The 25,863-nt window shown below is 40.2% G+C and overlaps 2 protein-coding genes across 2 annotated transcripts in view; one reads left to right on the forward strand and one right to left on the reverse strand.

Moving 5' to 3' along the window:
* The first annotated feature begins 834 nt into the window (after nt 1-834).
* LOC148846439 (protein PHLOEM PROTEIN 2-LIKE A1-like) lies at nt 835-2,333 on the forward strand. The gene is made up of 3 exons (XM_088953621.1): nt 835-1,289; nt 1,410-1,528; nt 1,623-2,333. Exons 1-3 carry the CDS (start codon nt 1,047-1,049, stop codon nt 1,996-1,998), a joined length of 738 nt encoding a protein of 245 aa, XP_088809747.1. The 5' UTR covers nt 835-1,046; the 3' UTR covers nt 1,999-2,333.
* A 2,617-nt stretch (nt 2,334-4,950) lies between these two features.
* IMPL1 (myo-inositol monophosphatase like 1) overlaps nt 4,951-25,863 on the reverse strand; it is a 93,686-nt gene continuing 72,773 nt past the window's right edge. The window contains exons 9-10 of the mRNA XM_088953622.1: nt 5,876-5,977; nt 4,951-5,455 (exon numbers count right to left, since the gene is read on the reverse strand). Coding sequence (XP_088809748.1) covers nt 5,357-5,455; nt 5,876-5,977 — 201 coding nt within the window. The 3' untranslated portion in view covers nt 4,951-5,356. The remainder of the gene's footprint in view (nt 5,456-5,875; nt 5,978-25,863) is intronic.

The following is a 25,863-nucleotide window of genomic DNA, read 5'->3' on the forward strand; positions in this document are numbered from 1 at the left end:
ATGGACATATTCCGAAGAATATCTTTATTCCACTTCCAAAGCATGCACCTAACCCTTTCTTCACTTGATACAAATCTGGTGGAGAGTGGGTTTCCTGGAATCCTATGCTCTATCCACGCCTCTTTGGATCTGAAAGACCTACACCTTTTAGCTTTTATGGGTTGAGCATCCAGCATGTGAAAAACATTTGTTTTTTTATCTTTTACTATCCAATCATTCTCTTTTATCCCATAGCAGTCTGTACTTTCATCGCGAGATGTTCCCAATACACGGTAGGAATGTTTAAACTCACCCTATTTCATTTTTACTTGACATATTTGGCAACAATCTAACAACTCTTTGGTAGGAGTCCATACCAGGGCTCGAAACCGCATCGCTTCTGGGACTACAATATTAAGCACCAACCGAGCCACCACTCAGTTTGGCACCACATGTGAAACCTGGGTGCCCAGAAATAACATGCTGCAATCCTTATATATTGCGTAAGGCGCGGTCTAATCTGTCCTTCCGATTATCTGACCAAATGAATTTTGGTCCACAATATCCCAAATCCTCTAATCTACACTGATCCACCATTGCTCTGTTCTTTAGAATGGCTCTCGGTAGGTCCCCTCCTCATCAATGATTAAGAACAAGATTACTTATACTGTACATAACAGTCAATGAGAAAAGCAATTTCTATAGGAAAATATGTTCATCAGATGGGTAGAATCATTCAAATGGTCTAGACAGGGACACTTGATATAGTAGTATAGTGCAATGGCGCTTAGAGCATCTGATCATTTTTCACATGCATAGGAATTAGAAATACCAATTATCCCTTCCAGTCCCAGAATCTCAATAAAGTCTAAAGTAAGAATAAAGCAGCAGCGATGGTGGGGAATAACTTGCTATCAGACTAGAATCTTTATGTCAAATTGGAGTAACTTTTAAACACTTTTTGACGGAGAATATATCTATCTGCACAACCAATTATGTATTCACAAGAGAGAGAGAGAGAGAGAGGGAGGGAGGTTCACCCCATCAAGCTATAAATTCTGAAGGACATGAAATGGGATGAGAAAGGGAAGATGGGTTCAGAAAGGTTTCAGGAAGTGACAATACATGGAGCTGAAGAGCCTATCAGACCACCCTCTTGTGGCTGTATTGTTGAAACAAAGACAGAGCTCAAGTTCCCTCATAACTATGAAGCTATAATCAAAGATGCAGACTGCCCATTCAACAGGTCATCAATAGAGAAACTGCTTGAACAACTCTATTCTGGGGTTTTCTTAAACCAAAAGAGAAAGGTAAGTCCAAATCCAGAGTCCAGGACTATGGATTATAGAAGTAATCCCCCTGTCTCTCTACCTTTCTTTCTTACAAAATTGTTGACTATCCATGTTTATTTGGAACTGTCATTTGTGTAGAAGTACTGGGTCCAAAAGAATTCAGGCCACAACTGCTTCATGTTATTCGCAAAGGATCTTTCAATCACTTGGGGTGAAAACAAAGGATACTGGCATTGGCCCTACTCTCCAGACACGAGGTAAGATATATGTCTTCTCTCCATAGGGATCTCTCAATCACTGGTATGCAGTATTTTCCTGTGTTCTAGTTCTGATTTAGTTTTCCACTTGCAGTAATGTGCTTGTTGATGTGGCTGAGCTTTTGAATGTGTGTTGGCTAGAAGTTCATGGAAGCTTTGGCATGTCCAACCTCTCACCAGGAGCCATATATGAAGTTGCTTTTGTTGTGCAATTGAAAGATCCAGCATATGGATGGGAAGTTCCTGTGAACCTTAGACTTGTACTCCCTGATGGAAAAACTCAACAACACAAGGAATGTCTAATTTACAAGCCTAGAGCAAAGTGGATTGAGCTTTTAGCAGGGGAAGTCCAGACATCCCCAGGAAACACTGGGGCTTTGCAGTTTTCCTTGTTTGAATTTGAAGGTGGTCAATGGAAAAAAGGGCTGGTCATCAAAGGTGTCACCATTCGTCCAAAGAACAAGCTCTGAAGTTGTTCCTGAAAAGTAAAGAATAACAGAATATCAAATAATATCGACCTATCAAATATTCTCATAGCGAATGCTTCGTCATCAATCTCATTCTCTTCATGTTTCTGCATTTCTGAAAGCTCTTTAAAGTAAGCAAAACCAACAAATCTCAGACGTCTGACCATGCAATATCCATTTAATGGTCCCAAAGCCAATGTTAGAAGTATTGATATCACAAGGAGGTGATAAAAAAATATATATGTATGTATTCTCCAGAAATCAATATACATCATAGTCAACAAAAAAAATGTTAATTTCAATATTAATGAAAGATTGCTTAGAAGTTATAACCCATATATTTTAACAAGTTGTTATGATGTGGATGGAGTAAGAATCCTTGTCTTTCATGTGGATGGTCTAAGTTTAAATCCCTTTACCAGCATATAATTTAACTAGTCGGCAAGTACAAGTTAGAGTTAACTTAGGGAATGGTGTCTACATTTGAATTGAAGTTAATTACACATACTACCAATGCCATAGCTTGATACTTAAGGTATTAATGTATATCAGACAATACATCACAATAGAAGAAGCTCTAAACACAAAACACCTCATTGTTTTTGCCCAACCTTAGCACCCGTTTGGTTCACAGGAATAAGGGTCTGGAATCAGAATCGAAATGTCATTCCGGTTCCAACTGTTTGGTTGGATCGAATCAGAATCCCATTCCCATTCCTAGTGGGATGGCATTCCCCCATTTCGGAGAACTAGTAAATATGCATGCGTTGTACATGGTAATTTCAGATAAAATTAATAACTTCAAAATTTCTTATTAGAACTAAAAAGGATACGTAATAAAAGCATGGTTTACTGGTGTATTTAGATTTTATATTTAATTTTCATTGATAATAAAAATACTTCTTATTTATCATATTTATTTTTGTTTAATATAATAAATATATGATATTAGAGATGTACACAAATTTTATAGACAATTTTTTGTGTTTTTTAAATAAATATATTTTATTTCTATATATTTTTTTGAGTCTTATTGTACAATTATGCACCATGTGCTACCCTATTTGACTTGAAAAAGAAAAACAATCTCATTTTCGGGCAACTCAAATTTTTTATTCCACTTACATAATTAATTCTAAAAATAATTCTTGTTTATCACACTTATTTTTGTTTGATATGGTACGCTTATAACTTAGATATCTCAAAATTTTCTATAAATTTTATATATTTTTTAATATTTATTTATTAATTATGACATCATTGGTTAACTCACTTACCTAAACGATTGGACCGTTATGGTGCAAGTCAAGTAGGTTGGGCTGAACTTAGGGTTAATCCAGAGCCAACCTTATGCATTGGACCTAAGGCTTAAAGACCAAAGTCAAGCCTTAATTTGTTCAACTTGGGCCTAACCTCCAACCTAAATTGAAATTTGATGCACTTGGGCTAGTCTTTGACTTGGGTCTAAAAATTAGCCCCATAACAAAATTTGACATAAAATGTGTGCGCATAATTGTATATATATGCATGTATGAAAAAATGTGCTATATATATTTATGATTGTATGTGTATAATCAAACTTAACTTAAGCTATCTAAAGGATAGGTTTGGGCCCAACCTAAAAAATAAAAAAACCCAAACTTTTGAATAGGAAAATGGCTTCATTTTTTAATTAGTTTTAAATCTTGTATTTTCTTTCCATCGCATAAAAATACTTTTATTTAGTAATTAGCATGCTTAATGTTGTTTGATATGATAAATAGATAATATTATGTGCCTAATTTTTTTACAAATTTTTATAACTTTTGTGATATTTCTATTATTTAACTTTGTGAACATTGATTGACCCATTTGATGTTGATGGTTGAACTATTTATGTGCGACAAAATGGTGGTTTATTTAATTATTTTTCATGTTGGTTTTGAACATAAGTTTTACATTATTAAAAATATTAGATATGGATTTACTTGTAAAATTTAATGATGAGAAACAAAATTATTTCAAATAAAATATTTAAGGAGAGAGAATGAAAGTTAATACCTTAATGAGAAGAAATTTAATGAAGTGGAAAGTAATAGTACTTTAAATTACATTTTTTGCCTACATAGTTAAAGAGGGATTAAATTCATAAATAAAGGTCATTTATTTAGTGTGCCTTAAACATAAGATTTAATGAAAGAAAATGTGACTTTATACCTTAAATATAGAACTTAGTGGTAAAGAATATAATGAATTTAATAAAAGTAATTAACTCAAATTATGTTTTTTACCCTCATAAATATAAGGAGACCAGGTTAAAAGGGCAAGGGTAATCTAGACCTCATTTACACTTTTAAAAGTAGTATAGATAGTCATTCCCTCCCCCTCCCTTGGAAATGAAATCCCATTTCAGCTGATTCTGATTCCTGTTTGAACCAAGCAGATTATGGGAATAAACCATTCATTCCAATTCCCAGGGATTTCAATTCTGACTCCAACAGCAAACCAAACAGACTCTAAGTTTATATGAAAAATCGGGGGGGGGGGGGGTTGCCAATATGTATGATCTTGTTTCGGAAAACGAAAAACAACTACAACTACTACATCAGTAAAATCAATTTTTATAATTGGTCAAGTAGGGAACCTCCCTGCATGGCATAGTCTACTAGTACTATGAAGAGAATGCCATTCGGTCCATTCCTATCTAAACAGCACAGCTGTTAACTACCTTTGACTAATGAAGATAATTTGGTAACGGCTGAAATAGGGGCTAAATGTTGCAAGGTTTCAACTTTCAACAATTCAACCTATAAATTGAGTTTCCGGCTATATCACTAACCAGCCCTTCTTTACAGTTGAATGATGAAAAGATTCCAATACCAGTTTGACTATTTTATCCCCTATTTTTTATTAAAAGGCAACAATACTCCTAGGTTAAGGAGTATTCTCAAATTGGAATCTTTTAATCACACAGCCTTTATTTCAAACAATATCAGAAAAGCCATTTACCATAATATCATGGACCATTGCCACCAAGGAGGAGAACGGTTTAGAGGTCTCAAACAGATTGCCATTGACACCGACCAAGGATTAGGGCCTCATATTCCCCGTATCTTGATCTAAAGTTGGCTTGCGTATGACAAAAAAGACAAGATTATCTTAGATGTATGCTCTATTTATGACTAGTAGTAGTAACCATCCATATTTTTTTTCTTTCCAATTACAACTTTTCATTTTAAGAAATGATCAAACAAATATCAATAACAATGTTATTAAATACACACAAGGCAATGGAATTTTTATTTAGTACAACCTCAGAAAAGAGTAACTTCTGCTAGTACATAGCTTTCTAGAAAAGATAAAATAAAGAAGTGGTGTCTGTTCAAAAATCTGTGCTATAGTTATCTGGCTTAAACCACAGAGAGAGGTCAATTCCCTTGTTCTTCAGCTTCTCTGTTGCCGGACCTATCCTCTCCAAAAGCTGGAATTCACAAGATTTGAAGTATTAAGGAGGACAAACCTTAATGCTTATTTAAATGCATTTAAGCAGTTAGCTTGATTAGAAAATAGCAGAAAAAGATAAGTTAAAGGAAATAGATTTGAAGGTCTTGCAAGAGGTGCTAATCAGTGTATTGGACCTCTCACATTCACTGGTTAAGGAGTATCAGGGACTCCTTTGAAAAATCCAACTATAACTGGTGGGAAAAAGCATAGTAGGGAACTATTTTTAACAATACAGAAGACACCCAAGCTCACTGCCTGTAGTACTGATGCATACACAACTTTGCCATGCAATAGTTTCGACCACTCACATTTACAATGGATCACAGCCATATACACAGAAGTAGAAACCAAAGCTTCCATGGAATTTTAATTCCAATATAAGTTGGTATGGACTGACCTTTGCATGTAGAAGACCATTGGAAACCAATACAGATCTATCGAACACACAAAACTTTCCACCATCCATGCGTGTAACAGCCCCACCTGCTTCTTCAACCATCTGCCCAAGAAAAAATAAAAAATAAAAATTGAAAGTATTTAAAAGGTAGTAATGGCTTCTGAAAGCTTTATGAGGTTCTAATCACAAACCAGATAGCTAGAAAGATAGCTAAGCAACAAGGGATGGGACATCAAAATAGGCAAAGCTGAGGTTTAGAAAACCAGAAAAGATCATGATATGATTCTTGATGGAATTTGGGAAGAGGTAACCGGAGGCAAACCCTAAGCACAAGAAACAGGGTAGAAGATACAAGAACTACACCATTGAGGGACATTCTCTTAGCTTAAGGAATTTTTTTTGTTAGAATAATGGCATTAGGGTAGAAGATACTAGAAAGCATCATATATAACAAAGGCCTTTTTTCATGGAATATAAGACAGAACCCTAACTCCAACTAGGGTTTCAATGGGCACTCCATATGCTCTATCCCAAGAAAATTAGTGCTATAGGAACTGGGAACCAAGCCTCACATATGCCCAGGTGTGCAGGCTGCACCTCTCTTCAATCCAAGGGCAGCTCCTTTCAAAACGCACATGCCTGGGTTACCTTGCACCTTGGCCCAGGGATGCCTTTTCTAGCTACCAACATTTTCATACATTCTCATGTGTTTTACACCTTTGTGATAGTCAATTAACTTCTAAATTACCTTTTATTGGTGTTTGTGCACTAGTACTGGCCCATTAGCTTTTTTTTTTTAAGAGAAGGTAATGTAAAATTTTATTGATAGAAAACACTAGTACAAAAGCCCCCCAACTAAACACCTTACATGGGGAAACAGCCCAAACATAACAAGATTATAGATGCCATAGGCTCCTAGAGTTCAGCCTAGCCCTCAACTCAGCTGCCTGGATTCCCTTTGAAGCTGAGACCCAAGAAATCAGCTTTCCAACAGAAATGGATATCAGGTCTTCCGGATCCTTATAAATATTCTGAAATAGTCTTTTGTTCCTTTTTGCCCAAATTGTTAGACAGTGTATGCCCTTAGCTCTGCATGATGTACATTCTCACATTTATTGTAAATGAATAAAGTACATATTTGATTCATGTTATGTGGTGTGTTTCTGTGTAATGCCCTTAAACTGGACATATATGAGACTCGTGTTAGTTTAGAATTTTCATAGCCGTTGGATAGATTTGGGGAGATTTATCCTGCCAAGGCTGACACTGATGTGCCGCCAAGTTGGTTGGGGTGGCTTGTCTCAACTGCCAGGGTGAGACCTGAGGTACATGCAGTGTGGGTTTTCATGAAACCCTGAACCAGACCAAATTCTAGTATTGCCCTGGACCTTGGAGACAGATGGGAAAAACTGAAATGTTACACCTGACCCCTAGACTTGATTATGATATTGCACTAGGCGTCAGATTGAACTGTCTTTGATGTGCCAATCAGTGAGATCCTTAGAGGGGGTCAAAACTTGGGTATGTAGGGATAGTCCGAGAATTCATCTGAGTGGGTGATCATAGCGACAGAATCAACCCCTTTGTCAGACAAAGTGAATGAAATGCACTCTCTCTGATGGAAACCTAAATTCCCGCAATGGATTTCAAATGTGTTTGAAATTTGGTTTTGCAAAATATATTTATATAAAGATATACTTATATATTATGGTTTTACAAATTGTTTGCAAAAGGTTTTAATTCCCAGGATCCATGTGAGCAAAGAGTGCAGCACTGTACCTTGCAGCCGAGAGAGAGGTCCTCTCTTGTCAGGTAGTGTTTGATCATTAAGGGCTGAGAGGTTAAGTATAAGACCATTGAGGGTTATACCTGATAGGCTAATCTTGCATCTGCTCACAATCCTTGGGCCTTCATAAGATGGTTGGACTCAAGGACCATTTAGTGTAAATGTTGGGCCCATTAAGAGCCCATAGTGATGGACTCAGGGGTTCACTATATTCAGTAGTGAATTCGGCCAGGCCTCGTAACAGAGGCTAGGCTGAACTCATGTGGCTGATGTGTAGATCAATGATAGGGTCCCACGCCACACAAAGAGAGCCAAACTAGCCAACATTAAAAGGAAGTGAGCCTGAAAGCTTAATGGGCCTAAAGCCCATTTTGAACTGGGTTAATTGGATTAATTAAATAGGAGCGGATCTAGGTTTGGATCAGCAGATAAGGATAAGAGGACAACTCTTATCCACTTAAAGAGTCCAGATCCAAATAGAGATTTGGATCAGGGAACTCCTAATTTGATTAGGAATAAGCTGATCTTGAACTGCAGATAAGATAAGGGATTATCCTTATCACTTAAAGAGTTCAGATCCAAATAAAGATTTGGATCAGGAGACTCCTAATCAGATTAGGAGGTTGTCTCTTTAAGGCTATAAATAGAGAGCAGGGCGGATCTGAAAAAGAGGCCAAAACACTACAGAAGACAACTCAGTTTGACTGTTTCTGCCTTTAATTCTTTTTCTCTCTACTCTTGCTGCCCTACCTTGTTTGATTTCCAAGATTTGATCTTGATATTGTTTCTTGCTAAAAGAAACAATTCTAAAGTTGTGCTCACTACCCTATTCGATTCTTGCTGAAAAATCAGAGGTTCTTGGTGAAGAACTACCTGCTGATCCTGCCTCATCCTAAGCTGTGTCATCTTCAACAGAGGGAGGATTTGGTACACTCTTTGGGCGTGAACACCTGCATTGGGAGGAGATTTTTGCGTGGATTCCATATCAGGTATATCCCTCCCTAATCTTGGTTTCAGATTTGGTCCGGTTTGGTTACAATAACGAACCTTGAATATGCAGTTTTCTAAATTGGGAATACGATTCCCAGATGGGAGTAAAGAAATTTTTGAAATTTCACCCAACCTTCCTATAGGGTTCGACCATCCATATGATGGATCTCCCATCCCTTCACAAATGGTGTTGATGACTATAGCTGGAATGGACATCCACACAACTGAAGCAAGCTTCGACAAACCTTGTAATCCCCAGCTCCACAACATTTCCTTCACCAAATCTAGCATTGACTAGGCAAGACCCTTCGAACCAAGAAAATGATTCCACATTCTAGCTGAAATTGAGCAGTGCATAAACAGATGACTGTTATCTTCCACTCCTTGACCGCATAATACACACCTCTGGTCTTGGATATGAACCCTTTCTTACATAGGTGGGCTTTAGTTAAACATCTGTCTAGAACTACAACCCACACTAGAGCATTGATTTTTGAGGGAGAGGTTGGATTCCAGATTCTAGAAGCAGGATATCTTCAGAAGTACTCATTGTCATGTGAGTGGCAAATGACTTGACTGAAAAGAGGCCGTTTGTATTACAAGTCTAGGACCAACTGTCTTATTTGAGCAGATTAGGGGTTGAAGGGAGAGAGCAGTTCGAGCAGATCAGCCAGGACAGGAATTTCCCAATCCTGAAAATTCCTTCTGAAAGAAGGGCACCAGGCTACTGAGTTCCCCATCACCTCAAAACTGTGAAGATATATCTTGATGTACATTATTAGAGTAGTCCTTGTTGTACAGTATCGTAGTTCTTATTATTTTGTTTGTTCTTTTTATCTTTCAGCCCTGTAAGGGCATTCTTGTAACTGTACATACTTTTTATCTCTTTAACATAAAAGAGACTCTTAGGGGTGGGGGTTGACCATTCTTGACACCACTAGATCTGTTTTCTTCTTGTTCTGAATTCAGTTCACATGGTATCAGAGCAGGTTGCTCTTTGATCTTCCTTCTCTCTAATCCATCTTGTCTTCGTGATCTATTGACAACCTACATCTCTGCTGAGTGGTCCAGAACTGTTTTGATCTATCCAGGAACTCCTCTTTTGTTTTCTACGCACCCAGAGAGAGAGAGATTTTATTGGATCTCTCTCGTTTGACCTCTGTTTGTAGCAAGAATTGAAAGGAGTTGTCGCCAAGCCCTTCTCAACATATTCTGAAATTTTTACGGAGATCCGTGAAGTTTTGAGAGAGATCTGGACTCTTCTTCTTGGCAGCTGCGCCCAGACTTTCCTTTTCTGGACCGTGTGTTCAGCTTTTCTTTGTTTTGGATCTTAAACAATCTCTGGTGAAAGTAAGGGATTTCTATCTCAGTTTTTTGACTTTCTTGGATTGATCACAGCCTATTTAACTTGTCTTTAGATCAAGTTTTACTTCAGATTAGTTTCTTTAAACTTCAGCGGAACCCTATTTGTGCTATTTCCTTGCTGTAATGGCTTTAGACAGAGGTGATATCATTCCTGTAAAGATGAATGGGCAGAACTATGGGGTGTGGAAATTCCACTTCGACTTTTATGTTGAGGGAAAGGGTTTAGAAGGATATTTGAAAGGAACGGTCACCAAACCAGCTGAGACCGAGGCCAAAGCTTTACAACAATGGAAGTTGGATAATGGTAAACTTGTTTCTTGGATTCTGAGTTCTATTGACTATCACACATCTGTACCTATGAGGAGAATGAAAACAACATATGAGATGTACATGTATCCAGAAAAATTTATCAACAATCCAACATAACTAAGCAATATCATATAGAATCAGAAATATTCTCTTACAGCCAAGGAGATTGGAGGATATAGGAGTATTATTCTGGTTTTCTTGATTTATGGGTGTTGTACAGGAAGAAGAGAGAAAGGGAGAGAGGAGAGGAGAGACGAGAGGACTGAGAGCCCAAAAAGATACTACAGGCAGTGCAGTATGTTATATTTATACTAGGGCGACAACAACTAAACAAAAAAAAAAGAAAAAGTACAATAGTACCCCTGCGGTACTATACATATATAAAATAACATCTGTTTGTTAGAATGTTAGAGTGATGTTTGGCTGATAAGAGTTCTTATTAGCCCATTCTTATGTTTAACTTATCTTGTAACTGGGCTTGTGTTAATGGGCCTGGGCCTAATCCTGTTTAATGATTTAAGTCATCTGGGTGTCCCAACACTAATCAGGGGCATCCCAGTAATTTCTTGTACCTTGTACCATATTCATCTATAAATAAAGGACTGGTCTACTGGATAGAACAGTTCGACATTCTCTTCAGTTCTGTGGTTCTGTTCTCCTCCTTGCTACTTCGAGTATAGCTCTTCAGATTACATGGTATCAGAGCATTAGCTCCTTCCTGGTTTCAGCAGGCGCACTCTTTTCTCTTGCTGACCTTTCCTCTTCTCTCTTCCTTTTCTGGGTTGCTGCAGTGAAGACCTAGGAGTGTAAGAGAGTAAAGCAAGTTCGAACCTAGGGTTTCTCTTGGTTGTAGGACTCAAGGGAAGTAAGACCCAGAAGTAGATGTCCTACTAGATTACACCAACAAGTAGTAGCTATTGGGCTACTAGGAGAGGTCTGTATAGGACAGACCTGGTTGAGGGCTGATTCAGCAGTCCTAGCACTAGCTGAGAGGGGGAGAACTTCCTCTACAGTTGCAGCTTCGTGCTCCAGCAAGACTTGTGCAGAACAAGTGGTAAAGACTTAGCTACTTCAACTTCGGTTGCAGTCTTGGTGCATCAGAACAAGTGGTAAAGACTTAGCTCCTTCAACTTCAGTTGCAGTTTTGGTGCATCAGCTTCTACAGTTGCAGTCTTGGTGCATCAGCAAGACTCTTACAGAATTGCGGCAACCTCAGTTACAGATTTTCTTCAGGTCGGTTATCAGCCCTACTCTTGGACTGAACTGGTTCAGTTACAAACCTTTACCTTTTACCAGAACTGCGGCAACTTTTGCACCACACAGTTGCAGCCTTAAACTTTTACCAACACTGTGAACTGGTTCAGTTACAGACCTCTACTTGCTACTGTACCCGTACTGTGAACACAGTGACCAATTTGGCCAGTTCTTAACAGAATCACCTATAGTACTGTGAACAACTCTTGGACTGAAGTCAGGATGTCCTCACTATCCGGTGAAGTTTCCTCTAGAGATAACAGACCTGTTACAAGGTCCTCAAACCTGGAAAACCCTAATCTGCACAGCTTGCAGATTACAAGTGTGCTGCTAGATGAGTATAACTTCAAAGAGTGGTCTGTCTCAGCAATGCTGTTCATTACCTCTCGTGACCTCACAAGCTATTTGGATGGAGACAAGAAACAACCAGAAATTGACAGTCCTGAATACACCGTGTGGCGCAAGGAAAATGCCACAGTCATGTCTTGGTTGCTGGCCTCTATGACTCCTAGGGTGGCCAGAAGTGTTCATCATTTCCCCACAGCTGCTAAAATTTGGGAGAAAGTATCTAAGACATATGGCCAAAAAAAGAACAATGCTAGAATCTACAGGCTGAGCCAAGACATTGCAGCCCTAAGGCAAGGAGACTTGTCCGTGGCAACCTACTTTGCAACACTGGAAGGCCTCTGGGAAGAGCTTGACCACCATTTGATCTTGGATTGGGAAAATGCTAATGATAAGGGGAGGCATGATAAGCAGATTGAGGAGGGCAGAGCCTTCAAGTTTCTGGCGGGTCTTGACCCTGTATATGAAGGTATAAGGTCACAGATTCTAGGGAGAGATGAATTACCTGAACTTCACCATGTCTACTACCTGGTGAGGAATGAAGAAGTAAGGAGAAAGGAGATGCAAGTTGACTTCCAGACACAGTCAACAGAACTACCTGGAGAACATTCAGCCTTAGTCTCCACTAAGGGGAATAGATTTTCAGACAAGAAGTCCCTCAAGTGTACACATTGTGGTGGTGAGAAACACACAAAGGAGAAATGTTGGGTCCTGTACCCTCATCTGAAGCCAACTGCTCTGAGAAAGGACAAAAGGCAACATAAGGGTCACACAGCAAGTGGGAATCTTGCCACCAACAACAGTAGTGACAACTCACAGAGTATTCAGACAGTGTCATCTTCCACCAAAAGGCAGGCTGCCGACTCCTCTGGACCAAGTACTTTGGGCTTCACAGCTAGTGAGGTAGAGGTTCTCAGCCGGGCATTAGCCCGTCTGAAGAACAATTCTTTAGCTTCCACCTCTCTTGCCAAATCAGGTACAACCTCTGCATTTAGTGCATCTAGTTCCATTAATTCTACCTCTTGGGTGATTGATTCAGGAGCCACTGACCATATGACACATATGTCCTCCTTATTCTCCACATATCATCTGTTTTCTGGCCAGGATAAGATGAGAGTAGCCGATGGGTCCCTCTCCACCATCTCTGGAAAGGGGGTGGTTGACCTAAGCAAGGATCTCTCTCTTAAATCAGTCCTACATGTTCCTAGTCTTACCTCAAATCTGTTGTCTGTTTCAAAGCTTACAAAAAACTTGAACTGTAGTATAACTTTCTTTCCTTCTCATTGTGTCTTCCAGGACAGATTGACGAGGAGAATGATTTGGAGTGGTCATGAGTATGGGGGCCTCTACTATTTTGATGAAGATGTCAGCTCAGCCTTGCAAGCTTCTACTACTAGTCCGGAAAGTGTGGAGTCAATAGCTAGGCTGCACTTGTGGCATGCTAGGCTAGGTCATTTGTCTTTTTCTTCCTTAGCAATGTTGTTTCCCGAATTATGTAAGGGCATTCTGAGTCAGAATTTAATTTGTGATGTGTGTCAAATGTCAAAACAATGTAGATCAATGTATCCAATTTCTAGTAATGAAATTCAAGCCCCTTTTGGTTTGGTTCATTATGATGTTTGGGGTCCTTCACCCATTGTTTCCATTGATGGCTTCCGTTACTTTATCAGTTTTATTGACCATTATTCTCGGTGCACTTGGATTTATCTGTTGAAAGGACGTGAAGAAGTTCCGCGGATAACTATGATGTTTTGCAAGATGGTTGAAACACAATTTGATAAAAAGATCAAGCAATTCCGTTCAGATAATGCAGCTGAATACTTTGAAAGATCCCTGAACTCATTCATGGAAGATGCAGGCATGTTACATCAATCATCATGTGCTTACACCCCTCAGCAAAATGGGGTTGCTGAGCGCAAGAACAGGCATCTATTGGAGACAGCTCGAGCCCTTCTTTTCCAGCACAATGTGCCCAAGCGATATTGGTCTCAAGCTGTTCTTACTGCATCTTACCTGATAAATCGGATGCCATCTAAGGTACTGGGTATGAAGACCCCTTTCTCTGTTTTGTGTCCCACTCTTACAGAATTTCCTCTTCCCTCGCGGGTTTTTGGTTGTACATGCTTCATACATGTGAAAGATCCAAAGAAGACCAATCTGGATCCTAAGGCTACAAAGGGAATATTTTTGGGGTACTCTCCTACGCAGAAGGGGTATAAGTGTTATGATCCTGTCTCCAAGAAAAAATATGTCACTAGGGATGTAGTCTTTTTTGAGTCTCAACCCTATTTCCAGTCTTCTCAGAATCCTCTTCAAGGGAGAGTAGTGGGTTGGAAGAGGATTCTCATTCTCCCTTCTTTTTTGTTCCCATTTCATCACCTTCTACTACTACTAGCTGTAACATTCCGGGTCAACCTAGTGAGACTTCCACTGTGCCAGTTGCTTCTCCAGATTCGGCTGATGCTCCTGAAGGTTCCAGTAAACAAGAAAAAGAGATACTTACATACAGTAGAAGGAAGAAGGCTCCTCAACCTCATGATTGCAACCAGTTGAACTCAGATCAATCTGTCTCTGCAATCCAAGGTAATTCTGATTCACTCAATTCAGATTTGGATCTTCCTATTGCTCTCCGTAAGCCTGTTCGTTCTTGTACCACTCGGCGTCCCATAGCCAATTATGTTTCTTACTCACACTTATCCCCTGCCTATCATTCCTTTGTGTCTGCCCTTTCCTCTGTATGTGTCCCTTCCAGGTATTCAGAGGCGGCATCTGATCCGAGGTGGAAAGAAGCCATGAATGAGGAGATGAAAGCCCTAATGAAAGCAAGGACATGGGAATTGGTGGACCTGCCAGAAGGGAAAGGCACTGTTGGGTGCAAGTGGGTATTCACAGTAAAGCACAGGGAAGATGGGTCAATTGAGAGGTACAAGGCCAGACTTGTGGCAAAGGGATTTACACAAAAGGAAGGAATTGACTACAAGGAAACCTTTGCCCCAGTAGCAAAGCTCAACACAATCAGGGTTCTACTGTCACTAGCAGAAAAATTCTCTTGGGAACTTCATCAACTGGATGTGAAGAATGCCTTCCTAAATGGTGATCTTCATGAAGAGGTATTCATGGAACCCCCACCTGGATATGATGTTGGAAAGAAGGTATGTAAACTAAGGAAAGCATTATATGGTTTGAAGCAATCTCCCCGGGCATGGTTTGAGAGACTTTGTTTGGCCATGAAGAAAGTAGGGTACACTCAGAGCAGTGCAGATCATACATTGTTTACAAGGAGACAGGATGACAAACTTACAACACTCATTGTGTATGTGGATGATATGGTGATTACTGGAAATGATGTGAAAGAGATGAAGAGGCTGAAGGAGTTCTTAGCTTCAGAATTTGAGATCAAAGACCTGGGAAATATAAGATACTTTCTTGGAATTGAAGTTGCTAGATCAAGAGAAGGAATCTACATATGTCAAAGAAAGTATGTGCTAGATCTCCTAAAAGAAACAGGCATGATGGGGTGCAGGCCAGCAGACACTCCAATAGAACCAAGCCATGGATACAAGAATCAATGGGTGAGGAATACTGTGATAAGGAAAGGTACCAAAAGTTGGTAGGAAAACTGATATACTTATCCCTTACTCGGCCAGATATTGCCTATGCAGTGCATGTTGTCAGTCAATTCATGCACTCACCAAAGGCTCCTCATATGAGAGTAGTGGAAAGAATCCTCAGATACTTGAAAACTTGCCCAGGGAAAGGAATTCTATTAAGAAAAAACAGCAGACTTGAAATTGAAGCCTACACTGATGCTGATTGGGCTGGGTCCGTTGGAGACAGAAAATCAACCTCAGGTTACTGTACATTCTTGGGAGGAAACCTAGTCACATGGCGTAGTAAGAAGCAGAATGTTGTGGCTAGATCAAGTGCAGAAGCAGAATACCGGGCTATGGCACACGGGGTTGCTGAAATCTTATGGCTCAGGACTCTCCTTAATGAGCTTGGTATCAAGACTGAGGGTCCTCTCAAGCTGTATTGTGATAATAAAGCTGCTATCAACATTGCCAACAATCCTATGCAGCATGACAGGACAAAACGTATTGAAATTGATCGACACTTTGTCAGAGAGAGAATTATTTCAGGAGAACTTTGTGTGCCTTATACTCCATCAGAGATGCAGATTGCAGATGTATTAACTAAAGGGCTGGCATCAACGAAGTTCAGGAACATACTTGGCAAGCTAAACATGATTGATATTCATGCTTAGCTTGAGGGGGAGTGTTAGAATGTTAGAGTGATGTTTGGCTGATAAGTGTTCTTATTAGCCCATTCTTATGTTTAACTTATCTTGTAACTGGGCTTGTGTTAATGGGCCTGGGCCTAATCCTGTTTAATGATTTAAGTCATCTGGGTGTCCCATCACTAATCAGGGGCATCCCAGTAATTTCTTGTACCTTGTACCATATTCATCTATAAATAAAGGACTGGTCGACTGGATAGAACAGTTCGACATTCTCTTCAGTTCTGTGGTTCTCTTCTCCTCCTTGCTATTTCGAGTATAGATCTTCAGATTACACTATTAACACTCCCCCTCAAGTTGGAGCATAGATATCAATCATGCCCAACATGTCACATAAATCATGATGTCTTGAGTGGTGTAGTCCTTTTGTAAAGATGTCTGAAAGTTCGTCCTTAGAGCTGACATAGGGAATACACACTTCGCCTGTGATGACTCTCTCTGATAAAATGCTTGTCGACTTCGATGTGTTTTGTTCTATCATGTAGCACTGGGTTAGCAACAATGTTTATGGCTGCTTTGTTATCACATAATAGGGTCATAGGCCTGTCCACTGGAAAACCCAACTCACTCAACAGATTCTTTATCCACATACTTTCAGCCACTCCATGAGCCATTGCTCGATATTCAGCTCCAGCACTGGATCTAGCCACCACACTTTGCTTTTTACTTCTCCAGGTAACTAGGTTTCCTCCTATAAAGGTGCAATAGCCATTAGTAGACTTTCTGTCATTTAGAGATCCAACCCAATCTGCATCAGTATACACTTCAACTTTCAAATGCCCATGTCTTTAAAACAATAAGCCAGCACCTGGAAACCTTTTAAGATATCGGAGGATTCTTTCTACTGCTTCAAGATGAGTGGACATAGGTGCATGCATAAACTGGCTAAGGACACCAACAACATAAGCAATGTCTAGGCGGGTCATAGAAAGATATAACAATCTCCCTACAAGTCTCTGAAACTGTTTCACATCCTTGATAGGTTCACCTTGGTTGTCACCTAATTTATGGTTGGGATCAATGGGAGAGTCAACTGGTTTCACTCCCATTTTTCCAGTATCCTAGAGTAAATCTAGGGCATACTTCCTTTGGGAAATGAAGATACCCTTTTTTGAGTGGGCAACTTCAATTCCAAGGAAATACCTTGGAGGCCCTAGATCCTTTACTTCAAACTGTGTGGCAAGAAAACTCTTCAACCTCTAAATTTCATCCTTCCAGTCACCAGTGACAATTGTATCATCAACATATACTATCAAAGCAGCAATTTTACCTTCTCCTCTTTTCACAAATAGTGTGTGATCAGATTGACATTGCTTGTATCCTTTCTGCTGAACTGCAACATGGAATCTGCTGAACCAGGCTCTTGGTGATTGTTTCAGCCCGTATAAAGACTTCTTCAACTTGCACACCTTCTATTCATTGCCTTGAGCATGAAAACCAGGGGTTGTATCATGTAAACTTCCTCTTCAAGGTCACCATTCAAGAATGCATTCTTGATATCAAGCTGATGTAGATCCCAGTCAAGGTTAGCAGCAAGAGAGAATAGAACTCTAATGGAGTTCATCTTGGCAACTGGATCCTTTCCCTTAGGAAGATCTACAAGTTCCCATGTGCCATTTTTATGAAGGGCATTAATTTCTTCCTTCATGGCATCTGTCCATTCAGGGGCTAAAAGAGCTTTTGCCACATTCTTAGGGATAGGGACACTGTCAATGGAAGTAAGAAATGCACAAAAAGAGGGTGAAATGTTTTCATAGGAAACAAAGTTGGAAATAGGGTGTTTAGTGGTGCACAATCTAACACCTTTCCTGTAAGCAATAGGAAGGTCAAGGTCATTAGCAATAGAGGTATCAACTGTAATGGGGTCAGGGACATCTTTGGAAACCAAGGTACCTGAGTGAGTATGATCCGCCGCCGAGGAGTTTGATGGCACTGGAGGTACAACTTCTAGATTCTCCACTGTCAATGGAAGTAAGATTAGTTTCTTTAAACTTTAGTCAAACCCTATTTGTTACGACGGAAGAAGACACGAAAAGGCGGAGGATCAGGAAGAGGAGGGAGCTGAACTAGTTTCTCCTCATTCCTACACTCCCCCTGAGGAGAAACAGGGAAAAAAGGCTCATTCTCAAAGAAAGAGACATCCATGGAAATATAGAATTTCTGAGAAACAGGATCAAAACAACGGTATCCCTTCTGAGTGAAGGAGTACCCCAGGAATATGCAAGGAATAGCACGAGAATCCAATTTCCTACAAGTGGGAGACAGATTTTGGACAAAGCACTGACAACCGAATACGCGATGAGGAATGGGAAGAAGGGGAGCCTTAGGGAAGAGAAGCTGGTGTGGGGCTTTGCACTCTAACCAATGAGAGGGCATACGGTTAATGAGGTAGGTAGAACAAAGGACAGCCTCAAGCCAAAAACGTTTGGGGACATTCATATGGAGTAGTAAACCTCGGGCCACTTCAAGGAGATGTCAGTTCTTTCGTTCAGCAATACCATTTTGTTGTGGTGTTCGGGCACAAGAGCTACGGTGAAGTGAACCACGCGAAGCAAAGAATTCCATGAGATTACTATGAAAATACTCTTTCACATTATCTGACTGAAAAATTTGGATTTCAGTTTGAAATTGAGTGAAGACCATCTGCTGAAAATCTTGGATAACTTTTGGTACTTCCTCCCTGGTTCGCATGGGATATACCCAAGTATATATAGAATAATCATCAATGATGGTAATAAAATACTTGTAACCACTCTCAGATGGTAAAGTCACCGGGCCCCACACATCAGAATGAACAATGTGAAAAGGAAATTGAGATTTACTATTTTTTGGAAGAAAATGAGTTCTACAATGTTTACTCAATTGACATGTTTGACAAGAGAAATCTGAAACAGACACTGACTTAAACAAATTTGGAAACACCACTTTCAAAGACTCAAAAGATAAATGACCAAGGCGACAATGCCATAAATAAACTTGACTCTTACAGGACTGGCTCTTAGACTTTGTAACATGAAGACCAACCTTATTTTCCAACATGTAAAGCCCATCAACCATCCGTCCTCTACCAATCGTCCTCCCCGAGGTCAGATCCTGGATCACACAGTAAGAAGGGAAAAAGGTCACTGAGTAGTTTAAGGAAGTAGTAACACTACTAACAGAGAACAAATTAATGGGAAATTTTGGAACATGTAAAACATCAGAGAGGGTAAGGTTGAGGGGAAGAGAGACGGTTCCTTGACTAGCTATGGAAGCATATGATCCATCAGCTAGTTTCACCTTGTCTCTTCTAGAAAGGTGATAGGTTTGAAAGTAAGAGGACGTACCAGCCATCTGTTTTGACACTCTGGAACCAATGATCCATGGAGAGTCAAGGGTATGAGAAGCAACATGGAAATCTGTGGCAGAGTTACCTGATGTAGATGCAAATGAGGTTGAGGGAGGAGCATCCATCTAACGAATTGCTCTACCATAGAGCTCTAAATGGTCACGGAAGGAATTCATAATATCCTCCCTTGGGTCAGATCTAGATGAATGTGTTTGAGTCACAGTATGGATGGGGGGCTGGTTCTCTCGAGTAGCCATGTTGGCCATAGTGTGTTTCTTTGTACCTTGCTGTCCTGACATTTTATTCATATATGAACTTTGCTTCTTATTTAGATCTTGAGCCCATTTTGGCTTTCCATGAAGATCCCAGCATGTATCTCGGGTGTGTCAGGGCTTCTGGCAATTAGTACACCACAATTTATCTTTGTCATCCATTTTTTTCTGAAGATCTCCTTTCCTGGAAGAATTTCCTCCACTAGTAACACTCCCTTTTGCGGCCAACACAACTGCATCTCCACCAGAACTGTTCATCAAATTCCTTCTTCTTTCTTCAAATTGTACAAAAGCATAAACTTCCTGAACAGATGGAAGATCCTTAGAACTGAGGATCTGGATCCTGATAGATTCATATGTAGGGTTCAAACCATGTAAGAAAGCAAACACTCTCTGCTGGGAGATTAGTTTTTTGTACAGTTTTGCATCTTCATCACACTTCCATTCCACACACTGATAATGATCCAACTCCTTCCAGATAGACACCTCTCCCCCTGTTTACAAGTAGACGATTCTGCCTGTAGTTGGTATATCTTTGCATATGTTGATTTTGCTTGTTCCCAGATCTCATTTGCCGTTTCAGCCCACATGAAATTCCTCCTTATTTGAGGTTGCATAGAGACTAAAAGCCAAGACATAACCATGCTGTTTTCCTGATTCCATCTATCATATTCAGCACTCCCAGAATGTGGTTCTTTTATTCTCCCATTAATATAACCTATCTTCCCCCTTGCAGTGATGTAAAACTTGATCCCTCTTGACCACTCTAAATAATTTAAACCATCAAGAGGGACAACAGCCATGGGAAAGGATAGGTCCACACCCCCACTCATTCCATTCAACGTTGAGGAAACACCAGATGTAGCAGAATCTTCACCACTCATGATTTCAGATTCAAAAAACAACACCCAAAAGAGGAACATAGCCTTAAAAAGTTGTTGCAGAAGGTACCAACCACTTCCAGACCTTCAGACCACCAAAAAAGTTGCTGTTGCAGCACATAAACAAGGTCCTTACGACTTACAGTTTCACAGGGATCAAACGACCCCACAAAAAAGGAAAAGAAAGAGGTGCAACTCACCTCACATCCAATCGGCAGACCTAGTACAGGTCCAGCACAGGCACACGACCAAAAAAGAGGAGAGAAAAGAAAAGTTACTTCAGTCGAACATCAGGACAGCCGAACAGCAGATGTAAAAAAGAGGTTACTTCAGTCGAACATCAGGGCAGCCGAACAACAGATGATAACAGCCAAACAGCAGATGATACCAAGTCTGTCACCCACAAAACAAAGTCTTCTACATGCTGGGAATCTGGTACGAAGAAGAGGAAAAGACAGACTGCTCGACTTCACCCTTCAGACCTGGACGTCCTGCTCTAATACAATGTTGTACAGGAAGAAGAGAGAAAGGGAGAGACGAGAGGACTGAGAGCCCAAAAATATATTGCGGGCAGCGCAGTATGTTATATTTATACTAGGGCGACAACAACTAAACATAAAGAAAAGAAAAAGTACAATAGTACCCCTGCGGTACTATACATATATAAAATAACATCTGTTAACAATGGGCTGAATATTAGATTGTTCACATTGAACCCTCGGATCCAGTGGAGTGTGTGAAATATCTTCAGAAGCACTTTGAGAAGAGAAAGGTGACTCAGTTCTTGATGAGAGTTAGACCTGAATATGAGATAATTAGGCGCAACATTCTGAGTAGGGGAACACTTCTAGATATGGATTTTGTTTTAGGGGGACTTCTGAGAGAAGAGACTAGACTTCTTCTCACTACAACCGGGTTTGATGGGAAGATGGCTGAAGTTGGGATTGAAACAGCCTTTGTTGCTCATGGGGGTAAGAAGCCAACCCCCAAGGATCTCTTCAAAACCCAGTGCTATGAGTGTAAGGGTTTTGGACATATTGCATCTCATTGTAAGAAGAAGAATGTGTGTACCTATTGCAAGCAACATGGTCACATCATTCTAGACTGTCCAGTCCAACCAGCTAAGGGCTCTCAGAAAAAGACTCAACCCAGGCCTATTAGGCAACAGATGGACCAACAACGAATGTGTGTACCTATTGCAAGCAACAAGGTCAGATCATTCTAGACTGTCCAGTCTGACCAGCTAAGGGCTCTCAGAAAAAGACTCAACCCCAGGCCTATCAGGCAACAGATGGACCAACAACAGACACTGTATCTACCAAGGGTGAGTCTTCAGTGAAAGGTGAATCAACAGGTGCCATGGATGAAGAAAGGGTTCGACAACTAGTATCTTATGCTATTTCCTCTACTTTCTCTGCTATTGGCTTGTCTGGTAAGTTCTTTGCATATTGTTCTTTCCCTTCACATGCTTGGATTATAGATTCAGGTGCCACCAACCATATGACAGGAGCCTACCTCAACCACCCAATCCCTACCACTAAAATTCACCATAAACATATTATTACTGCTAATGGTGAAAAGTTGGACATCATTGGTAGTAATGATCTGTCCCTCTAACTGTCACCAACCAGATCCTTTCCTCTCTCCAAAACCCTCTTAGTACCCAACCTTACTACTAATCTGATTTCTGTTGGCCAACTTGTTGATGAAGGAAATGTTCTCACCTTTTCTCATGATGGTTGCTTGATACAGGACCGGTACACTAGGAAGGTGAAAGGGAAGGGGCATAGGTTGGACCGTCTATTTGTGTTGGAGTTCAAGAAGTCTCAACCAGGGGCATCCTCAGCTTTACTTAGTTCTTTTTTGTCTGATTCTCTGTTGAGTTATAGAAATAATGTTTGGGATTTATGGCATAAACGATTAGGTCATCCATATTCCCAAAAATTAAAAATTTTGTTTGACTCTGGTTTGATTAAGAATAAAATTCCCCTTGTTGATACTTTTGATGTTTCTTGCACTACATGTTGTTTGAGTAAAAGTCATGTTTTACCATTTCTTCATATATCCGAACATGCCACTAAACCTTTTGAGATAATACATAGTGATGTTTGGTCTGCTTCTATTACTTCACGATTGGGGTATAGATATTTCGTATTATTTATAGATGATTGTACTAGATATACTTGGATTTATTTTTTGCGACACAAAAAATACCAGATATACCAGAAGTCTTTGGTGCATTTAAATTGTTTCATACTATGGTGCAAAATCGATTCAAGTGCAATGTGACAATCCTCCGCTCAAATTCAAGGAGAGAATATAGAGATGGAGACTTCCTGGCATACTTGAGTCGTCATGGAATTCAGTCTCAACACAACTGCCTAGACCCTCCACAATAGAATGGTGTAGCTGAATGGAAGAACGAACACATTCTCAGTGTTGTGCCGACATTACTACAAGAGTCTCATACTCCAACTTCATTTCTGCGTTATGATCTTGCTATTCGTCGTATTCGGATTTCTCGAAATGTTGTGTTTCTTGAACATATCTCCTTTGTTGGGGTTGCTAGATTGTCTGCTCCTTCCATCTCTGTTTTGTAGGACTTTGATTCAAATGACACTACTACTTCCTTAATTGAGAGAGATCTTCTTGTCTTCACCTGCAAGCAGCTACGTGTCTCAGCTCTTGCGCCTACAACCCCCCTTCCACCTAGTCCAGAGCATTCATCTCAGATATCCTCTGTAAGTGATACCTTGACCCAAGATCCTCCTATTTCATATAGTAGTTCGGTTATTCCACTTTGTCGTTCTACTCGTATCTCCCGACCTCCTGACCGCTATGGTTTGCCTTCAAACCATAGTTCCTTTTCTGCTGTACTTTCTTCCACAGATATCCCTAGATCTTATCAACAAGCCATTAGAAGTTCTTAGTGGAAAGAAGCTATGAATGCCGAAATTCAAGCCCTCCATGAGAATGATACTTGGGATCTTGTGCCAGATCCTCTAGATGCTTCTATTGTTGGAAGCCATTAGGTCTATACGATCAAATTGAAATCAGATGGCTCTCCTGATCGATATAAGGCCTGGTTAGTTGCCCAAGGATACAGTCAAGAATATGGGATTGATTATGAAGAAACATTTGCCCCGATTGCTAAGATCACCACAGTTCGGACTCTTATGGCCATTTCTGCTATTTATTCCTGGACTATTTACCAATTAGATGTGAAAAATGCATTCCTTCATGGTGAATTAAAGGAGACAGTCTACATGAAACCTCCGCCTGGATATTGTAGTGATCCTTCACGTGTCTGTCTCCTGAAGCAAGCACCCAGGGCTTGGTCTGACTACTCCCTCTTTGTTAAGAGAAGACCCCAAGTATTACTATTCTTCTATTATATGTTGATGACATGCTCCTAACGGGGATGACCATGATGGCATTTGTGAGCTGAAGTCCTTCATAATTCATTTCACATGAAGGACCTGGGTCCTTTCACTTCTTAGGTTTGGAGGTTCATCGTAGCAATTGAGGGTATTTTATTTGTCAACAAAAATACGCCTTTGATCTTGTCAAACTAGCTGGAATCACTAATGAGAAGCATGTTGATACCCCCCCTGGAGCTGAATGTCAAGCTATATAAATCCGAAGGCCTCATCCTTCTTGATGCTACCTTGTACCATCATCTTGTTGTCTCTTTGATCTATCTTATTATGACCAAGCCTGATATTTCACATGTTGTTCGGGTTGTCAATCAATATGTTTCTGCCCCGAGACAACCTCATGTGACTACGGTTCACTGCATCATCCGTTATGTTAGAGACACAACATCTCAGGGACTATTTTTTTCTTCCTCATCATCCATACAATTGAGGGTTTATGCTGATGCTGATTGGGCTGGTTGCCCTGGCACTTGTCGATCCACTACTGGGTGGTGCGTCTTCATAGGTGACTCTCTCATCTCCTGGAAATACCAGAAACAACAAACTGTCTCTAAGTCTTCCACTGAAGCCGAGTGTAGAGCTATGTCTTCTGCATGTAGCGAGATTGTTTGGCTAAAGTCACTTTTCATTAATCTTGGTATTTCTCTTCCTACTCCTATCCCTCTATATGCCGACAACACTAGTGCTATCAAGATTGCATCTAATCCAGTCTTTCATGAGAGGACTAAATATACCAAGGTGGATTGTCACTTTATTAGAGACCTCCTTGTTGTAGGCTCTATATCTCTTCCTCAGGTTGCCTCTCACATGCAGATTGCCGACATCTTCACCAAGGCCATGACTAAGAGTCGACACCTCATTCTTGTGGGCAAACTAATGCTGATGTCTACGCATCAGTTTGAGGGGGAGTGTGAAGATATATCTTGATGTACATTATTAGAGTAGTCCTTGTTGTACAGTATCATAGTTCTTATTATTTTATTTGTTCTTTTTATCTTTCAGCCCTGTAAGGGCATTCTTGTAACCGTACATACTTTTTATCTCTTTAATATAAAAGAAACTCTTTGAGGTGGGGGTCGATCATTCTTGACACCCCTAGATCTGTTTTCTTCTTGCTCTGACTTCAGTTCACAAAAACAATTAGCAACCACTGCATCTTGATGGTCTTCTAACTAGAATAGATGTGGGAATATCTCTGAAAGAGGAGTATTTCCACAATAGGGATCTTTCCAAAAGGACAGCCTATCACCCTTCCCAAGGATGGGGCTTAAGCCTCTACAAAAAATGGGTAGAATGTCCATTATTTTCCTCCATTTTTTTTTCGATCAATAACAATAGCTTCATTAATAATAAGAAAATTGTGTATACAATGAAAGAAAATTAAAAATTAGCCCAAAAGATCGACTCCCTATTCACCCCTTGTTTGGCCAACCCATCCGCAAATGAATTGACATTCCTCTTCACCAAGCTGTAATGTATCTCAATGTCCCTACACAGCCATAAAAACTTTTTCTTTTCATTGTTGTAGCTCCACAATCCATTGTCCTCTTTCTTCAACCAACTAACCACCACTAGACCTGTTCATGGGCTGGGTAGCCTGACGGCCCGGTCCGCACCCCGGTCGGGCTTGGACAGGTAATTAGGCCCGTGGGCCTGACTTCGGGCCCAAAACAGCAAGCTCGATTGTGTTTCGGGCTGGGCTCGGAATTTCTCAAAAAAGCCCA

Source organism: Nelumbo lutea, chromosome 7 (genome assembly GCF_056320005.1).
Source record: "Nelumbo lutea isolate HS-2025 chromosome 7, American lotus-T2T, whole genome shotgun sequence".
NCBI lineage: Eukaryota > Viridiplantae > Streptophyta > Magnoliopsida > Proteales > Nelumbonaceae > Nelumbo > Nelumbo lutea.